The sequence below is a fragment of the Physella acuta genome, unplaced genomic scaffold (genome assembly GCF_028476545.2).
Source record: "Physella acuta isolate Inbredline_101_S28 unplaced genomic scaffold, ASM2847654v3 ptg000538l, whole genome shotgun sequence".
In the NCBI taxonomy this organism is placed as follows: Eukaryota; Metazoa; Mollusca; class Gastropoda; family Physidae; genus Physella; species Physella acuta.
This window is the reverse complement of record NW_026732057.1, coordinates 101517-109911: the sequence shown is the minus strand read 5'-3', so window position 1 is coordinate 109911 and position 8395 is coordinate 101517. Positions and strand designations below refer to the sequence as shown.

The window sequence follows — 8395 nt, the reverse complement described above, 5'->3', positions numbered from 1 at the left end:
ATATTTTCGGTAACTAAATAAAAATGATAAAAAAAGCAAAAACAATTTGGTTTTCACGTGTAATGGCGACATAAACAATGGCATCCTGCTATTCGATAGGCCGCCATAAATTTTATTGTACACATTGTAAGCTAAAAAAAGAAAAACTAGGTCATGGAGTTTAAATTTGCATTGTTATTTAAAAAGTTGATCTGCAAAGTTTTGTAAACAAATAGTTATAGATCACTAAGTTACTGTACAGCCAATCAATATTTGTCTTACGAAAGTGAAACATCCGGTTATAAATTAGGCTTGATGAAAATAAATAGAAATGTAGCCTTTAACTCAATAAATTATTTTCAAGTTCTCTTGATTTGCAACATTTATAGCATTTATTCTAAAAATATAAAATTTCAAAATTAATTTTAGGCTTATGTTTTTTTTAAATTTTTTTTACGGTCTAAATCTAAAAAGCACGTTTTTATTCCATGTCAACAACATTATGAAAGGAATCTCGTCTACTCGCTGGTGTCCTGGTTGTGCTCAACAAATCGTGACTAATCTTAAAGTAACAAACTCCTGTGTAACTCAAAATGTCAGGACAGTTCATACCGCTGTAACAAGTGATAACAAAGAATGATTATTTACTATAAAATAAAGTAATCTGACTGATTTAATTTTGTATAATTAGTAATAAATATCTACATAATGTTATAATCATAACTTCATGTAAAGTAAAGTAAAAAACTTTCTTACTTCGACTTTGCCCGATCGTCTAGGCCATTTCGCAAATTGGCTAAACAAGTTAATGATTCTAGAAGGGAACGATAAGCCGATCAATATAAGGTGATATTTTTATAAACCATGTCGCGATGTGCCCCTCTATATTCCCACTTTTGCCGATTTTTGTCTTTGGCTGTAGCAACCTTCACTGAAAACAAGACCAACGCCGAGGCTCAAATACATATAAAAAGCCAATATATATGTATTGTTATTTCGTGAAGATTCACCATATGAACTCAAGGAAACCCAGTTGTGAATAAGAATGAGGAACTTATTTTGCAAACTTGTCTTGTTTGCTCTCATCTATATTACATAATATAACTTCTATGGTCAAAAGTTAAAAAAAATGGTTTATATTATAACGCATATTAACTTATTGACGATCGTCTAGCAAATAAGCGTGTGTGAAATCCATTCTCTAAGAATTGACGTAAAGGTCATTGAAGACTTTATGCTTAAGTCAATAGAAACCTATAACGACTTTTTGCAATGAACAGTGATATTTTGATTTATCACTTCATTTAACGCATTTATTAGATTTTACGTCTAACTAATCTCGAGCTGTAGATTGGGAACGAGCTCGAAAAGCATTAAATCTTGGCTTCGCAAAACACTTCCATCTTCTTTTAATCAGCACCCAAAATAAGGCTCTTTACGAATAATATGAGTATCAGATTTTCGCCATAAACCAAGTATTAGTTTTTTATTAGACTCCCATATTGCCTAAAGGTTTTTCCGAACATTATGATTCCAGATATGAAGCTTGTTGTTGCAATAAACTCGCATGAAACGTTTTCATTCTAGTAAACTCACTTACTCTTACTTTCTTTGAGCTCAACACACACACAAAGAACCCACACACTTAACTCTAGCAATGCACCCAGCTGCCACTGTCTTTGTTTGAGTACAGTGGAAAATTGAGTTGATTCTAAAGCTAGACGATTTTATAAACACATTTGTAATTAAAAAAAACAACAAAAGAAATCAATAACATACAGTTTTATTGACAATATTTTTACGAATATTAAATTCTCGCGATAAACCAAACGTTTGCATTTCATTAGACTCACACATTGCTTAAAGTTTCTTCCATACATTAAGCTTCCATCGTACATTAACCTTGATGTTGCAATAAACTTCCACGAAAAGTGTTATTCTAGTAAAATAACGTACTCTTTATCTGCTTAAAAAGTATTCAAATAATGAATCAACAATAATATAGAATAAATGGAAAAGTAAGAATGGAGTACAAACCTACAACTGAAAGAGTATCTTTCTTTAAAATGTTATAACATAATTATATACACTGTATAAAAATTACTGAAAATTATGTTTTCACCATATTCATGAGAAGCAATGGCTTAAGAGGCTTGCATGGGCCAAATTAAAAGGTGAGTCTGTTGAGAAGTGTAACCACAGGCCGTTGCTCGTCAGGAGTTTAAAGGAATATATCAAGCAAGTAATATTTATTACAAGATTTCCAGCGGTTAAAAAATTAGATATATAAGAAATGAAAAAACAAATAATGTTAATGTTCAACACTAAAATTAAGAAAGAAGAAGAAGAAGAAGAAGAATTAAATTCAATTAGATTTGTGAACACTTTTTACATTTCTATTTTATGTTTCAAATTAAACAGTTAAACAAATATCTACCAGCTATAGTTTATTTTTAAATGATAGATATATTTTGAAATAGTAATATTTATAAATAAAAATTGCAAGAACATTTGTATATTAATATATCCTTAATGTTACTGTATCAGAATAATAAAAAAAAAGTTTAAAGTTACTTTTCTTCAATTGTTCAAAAAACCAGGTATATGACATTTTTGAAATGTCATCAAAATCCTTACATTTATAATATATTTACAACCAATTTTTTTTACACTTAAAACCATTTTGTGTATTTAATTAAGATTTCGACACGTTTTGATTAATGCAAATTTCGAAAATTTGATGTCCTGGCTGCTGATTAATTAAGATTTCGACACGTTTTGATTAATGCAAATTTCGAAAATTTGATGTCCTGGCTGCTGAACGAAAATTTCTAAAGAAGAAAAAAATCCTTTGTCATGGTTTTTCTTAATCTCTTGGAAATTAATTAAAATACGCGATATTTCGCTCGCTTGGGAAGATTCCTTTGATTTCTTTGTTATTTCTTGTCCCATAATAGGTAATGGATTTTCTAGTTCTTTTATTTTCTTCTCGACTATGTATTGTGCCTGTTCAAGATTAGTTAACAAACTTTTTACTGATTTCTTGTCAGTTTTTGCCAGATGAGATTCTAACTCTATAATTTCCTTTAAAAGGTTTTTCATGTCGACAGCCCCACTTTTATCATGCTTAGACTCTTTTTTACAAATTTGATCTAAAATACAACTTTGTTTATTTATAAAATCTTTGTTCATGACTCCTTGATTTTCATCAAGTATCTGCTTGTAGAGTTGTTGAGCTTTTAGGAAATTCCCATTTGTGTACCTTCTGCCATTAGTATTTAAACTTTCAACAATTTCAATCAACTTTTTTCTTTGATCGTTTTTCGTTTCATCATCTGTAGTAACATTATTGAAAACAACAGCTCTTCCTTGGCATTCTTCTAGTAAAGTTTTAAAATACCCAGTCTGCTGATTACAAAAATCATTCAAGCTTAGTCCTGTTTTTTTCGTCTGAAGACTTAAAGAGTCTCCGTTCGTTAAGACAAGTACTCCGTAGTTCTTTAAAAAATCACTTCCTAATATATTTTTCAGAATCATGATTGTTGTTTTATCTTCCTCTAAAAAACGATTTCCGTATTTCACAACTACAAGAAAAGCGTGATAACCTTTCGGATTAGCTATCACAGCAGTTTGTAGTGCTGCATGAACCATCATAACCCCATTTTCTTTACTTAATTCTGTATCAAAAACACCAGGACAATCAACAACTTGTATTCTGTAATTTAAAAAATCGCAAGCGTCGTACTCAGGAAATCTTGTTTTCGAACTAAAATCGCAGCCTTCCGTAAAAGCATTTTCTTTGTTGAGAACAGAATTACCAGTTGCACTCTTGCCATTTCCAGTTTTACCAATTAAAACCAAGTCTAATTCTTTTGGTGGATCGTTCATTGTTTACTGAAACAATATTGATATCACCGTTAAAAATATTTAGATACATACATAAAGTTGAAGGAAAATACAAAACACAGAATATTATTTAATCAGCTACATAAAATCTGTTTCTGCTAACACGTTGTAACTAGTATTGATATGTATATATATATATATATATATATATATATATATATATATATATATATATATATATATATATATATATATATATATATATATATATATATATATGTATATATGTATATATATATATATATATATATATATATATATATATATATATATATATATATATATATATATATATATATATATATATATATATATATACATATATATATATATATATATATATATATATATATATATATATATATATATATATATATATATATACATATATACATATATATATATATATATATATATATATATATATATATATATATATATATATATATATATATATATATATATATATATATATATATATATATATATATATATATATATATATACATACATACATACATACATATATATATATATACATACATACATACATACATACATACATACATATATATATATATATATATATATATATATATATATATATATATATATATGTCTGTGTGTAGGTGCGTATGTGTGTGAGAGTGAATGTATGTGCGTGTCCAGCTTTAAAAAAATTCTACATGCACAAAAAAGCATCAAATTTTATTAGCGACCATTAGACAAGTGCTCTCTACTTAACCTTTGTTCTACAGTTGACATGCATTAAAAACTTTCATTGTATACATACTATTAATTTACAATAGTCTGTACACTCAACAAAAAAATCTTTGTTTTCCATCTTTGTTATTACAGTTGAAAATATATACATCTTAAATTTTAACGACGACGAATGCTTCATACAAACTGCTATAAAAATAATGAATGTCAAATATGAATGTTAAACATTAGTTAACTTTATAGTAAATTTACCTAATATTCTCTAATTGCATAACAAGCATTTGATAGAAAAAACGAATTATTGAAACAGACGATTATTATTCCTTGTGACTTGTAGATTAAAAAAAAAATCCACGTTAAATGAAATTAAAAATTAACGGATTGATGATTTAGGATTTGATTACAAAAAAAACAAAAAAAAAAAAAAAAAAACCGCCACACACGTTAATTGTCACCCAGCATATTATTTGTTAGAACGTTTGTTAAGATTTCAGCCACACTCATTGCTGTGTCGATTATAAAATTGCCATACGTTGATACAACAAAGTCAACTTTTTCAAAAAAAAATTCATTTGTTTCTTGGTGTAAACCTTTTCTTTTTTCATCAATTTCGTTTAATTGGCGATTTGAGTTATTCAACATTTCAACATTATGCTTTTGATTTCCTTCAATCTCTTCTTTGAGCCGTAGCTTTTGCTCTAAGATTTCCTTAATCTTATTCTCTGCCACTGAAGATTTTTTATTTTTCTTGTTAAATTCAATTTCCTCTTGTTCTAGTTTGTCACTTTTCTTTTTTATCGCGTTTAGTTTGTTCATAATGTCAGTGTACAACTTGATTCGAGTCTCTATCATTCTTCTGGTATCTTCCGCGTTTGTGATAAAATCTCTCAGAGCGCCAGTTCCTCTATCTTTTTCTTGGAGACCGTCTCTCAAGGCTTCAAGTCTTGGCAAAAGACAACTTAGAGAATTTATTTTTTCTTGCCCGTCCTGTAAAGTTTCACAAGAAGTAATGGCGTGTATGATCAGACTCTGCTCTTGTAAAAATTCTTTGGTTACAATCGGTATCGAAGCAGTTGCAACGAAGTGTTGGTAAAACTTATCCGCCTTGTTAAAATGTTCATTAGTATATCTACGACGATGGTTTTTTAGCTGGTCAATCGTGTCAATAAGTTGTTTCAGCTGCTTATGCTTCACTTCCTCGTCTTGAGTTATGTTATTAAAAACAACAATTCTGTTATTGCATTCTTCCAATATATTTTTGAAAGGACCTGTCTGTACAGCACAGAATGTCTCAAGATTAAAGTTCTTATCCTTTCGACAGTTAAATTCAAACGTATCCCCATTTGTCATCAGAACAATACCGTAGTTCTTAAGAAAAGTTTCGCCTAAGATTCCTTTCAGAATTTTTACAGTTTTTTGTTCGTCTTCGGTAAAACGTGTGGCGAATTTAATAACAATTAGAAACGCATGATAGCCTCTGGGGTTAGCCAACACAGCATTTTGTAAAGCTTTATGTACCAGAGTTATTCCCCCTGCTTCATCCTCGCTCGAATCTAAAACACCAGGCGAGTCAACGACTTGTAAAATTCTGTCATCAAATTTACTCCATTCAAATTGTGGTATTTTCGTCCCAGATGACGTACTATAACTGGGTTTAAAAATATTTCCCCGTCTTAAAATAGAATTACCGGTCGAACTCTTGCCGTTTCCAGATTTACCAATAAGAATAATATCTAAACCAGTAGAGCGAGGTTTAACGGAAGCTTGAGCCATTATTTCCTGAAAAGGAAATAAATGATTGTCTGAAACGGATACTATTAAGCGTATTGCATATCCACATTAACTAAAAGTTTTTGCCTTTATAGGAATAGTATTTATAAAATAGGGACACTTAGTCTCTATACTTCAGAAAAATCTAATAATTCATAATTATATGAAACCTAAAATACAGTAATAATTAAATACATATTTGATTAAAACGACGATTATCAGTCAATGCTAAAAGAGCCAAAAAGATTTAATATGTAAAACGTTTGGGATCAAATCTATTAATAAGTTATCTTATGATCGATGCAGCTCATAGTCGGTTTTCCACTTGACTTCATAAATCAGGTTTTCGTACTGACTACATTGTTACATTTAAGCTTTCAGCATTTGGATTAAACAAAGTAACTTAAATCGAAGATCTGCAGTTTGAAGGTTCTTCATACTTTTTCGTAGTTTACTCAAAGATGACAAATTGAAACCATTTAAAAATAGCAGTAAAAAAAAAGCAATTTAATATTTTGAGAAAGAAATGCAGTGTTGTAGAAAAATTGAAATTTATAGTTAAATTCTAAATTCTAAGAAAAATATTATGGTAAACAAGATTTCGACAAAAAATGAAAGTATATGCCTACATAATATTCTAATTCAAATTTTAGCACTACTAAAAACAATATTTTTAAAGTGTCGAATTCTATATATTTATATTTAACTCTTTTAAATCCAAGCAATTAAAAATAAAACCAGGCAATGGAATTTTAAAAATGATAAATTGTTTTATACACGTGTTTTTAAAATTTGTATTTTTTAATATATAATCAACGATATAAAATTTTGCTAAAATATAAACTCCGAAAATAAAGTAACCGTTGTAACATTTTTAATCAAGTTGAAAACAGTTTTTCTAACTTTGGTTTTAATATAGAACTAAAAATTTAGAGTGAAAAAATATCACTTACTGTTACATCACCAACTTCATAACTTCAGTGTGAAACTATCAGCTGTCTTAGACTTGTCATAATGTGTCACACGCGCTAAAGGTCTTGATCAGAATAACCGTAGCAGTAGCCTACGTGTTTCTAACAGCAACACATCCGGGTAGTAATTTATTTTAAACACTATAAAAAGAATGTTTTTTTTGTGTTATCATTGCTTACTGTTTGTTATTTTAATTTAAAAGCCGTCTATATCAACATTGTTTTGATTATAGTTTTAGTTTTTGAACCATAATTTTCAAGGGAAGTTTCCTAGACAAACTGAGACCTAGAAATCCCGCAAAAAAGTTGCTTAATTGATAAAATAGAATTATCATTTGAAAAAAAAATCTTTTTATAAGAAGGTTAAAAAACTTCCACTCTAGCTCATTACGTTAAATATTATCATGTACGTGACTGGCTACATAATAGCTGCCATAATTAAGACTTGTGAAACGGCGTGGTTGAGTGATAGAGAGTTCGGCTGCTAGCCCGAAGGTTAGAGCTTGGATCTCGGTTCGGACTTGTGACTGTTGGACGTCCCTGAGTCCACCCAGCTTTGATGGGTACGTGACTAACGCTGGGGACGGGGAAAGGCGGTTCGGCATAGCGCTGACCACACTAACCCTTCACATGCCAACTTCAAGAAACAGATGAACTCTACTTCATCTGGGCCAATGAATCGTTAGGGGTAAGGAGGAATCATTACTTTCATTTTCGACATTCCTGTAGACAAGCTAACGTAAGACCATTTTCCATTATTCAAGGCAGCGACTTATAGTTAATGTTGCTTTATGAAAATAACCATAGCATGCATTTATGTTAAAAGAGTTATTTTTAGTTCACAGAAATATGGGTTATCTCTCACCTTTCAAAGAAAGAGTGTACATATATATATATATATATATATATATATATATATATATATATATATATATATATATATATATATATATATATATATATATATATATATATATATATATACGCGCATACAGAACACGCAACGCTTTTGCATACTTCTAAACACACACGCTTACGCATAGGCA

General features: G+C 29.2%; 2 protein-coding genes across 2 annotated transcripts; both read right to left on the bottom strand.

Moving 5' to 3' along the window:
• Nucleotides 1–2739: 2739 nt before the first annotated feature.
• LOC131945852 (uncharacterized) lies at nt 2740–3867 on the bottom strand. Its single transcript, XM_059306465.1, has one exon. It carries the CDS (start codon nt 3865–3867, stop codon nt 2740–2742), a length of 1128 nt encoding a protein of 375 aa, XP_059162448.1.
• A 1185-nt stretch (nt 3868–5052) lies between these two features.
• LOC131945868 (uncharacterized) lies at nt 5053–7415 on the bottom strand. The gene is made up of 2 exons (XM_059306479.1): nt 7332–7415; nt 5053–6387 (listed from the first exon to the last, which is right to left on the bottom strand). The coding sequence occupies exon 2, from the start codon at nt 6379–6381 to the stop codon at nt 5053–5055; it is 1329 nt and encodes a 442-aa protein (XP_059162462.1). The 5' UTR covers nt 6382–6387; nt 7332–7415.
• Nucleotides 7416–8395: the final 980 nt, after the last annotated feature.

Bases quoted from the DNA above. Each gene is read 5' to 3' on its own strand.
- LOC131945868 (XM_059306479.1), bottom strand. From the start codon at position 6,381: ATGGCTCAAGCTTCCGTTAAACCTCGCTCTACTGGTTTAGATATTATT.
- LOC131945852 (XM_059306465.1), bottom strand. From the start codon at position 3,867: ATGAACGATCCACCAAAAGAATTAGACTTGGTTTTAATTGGTAAAACT.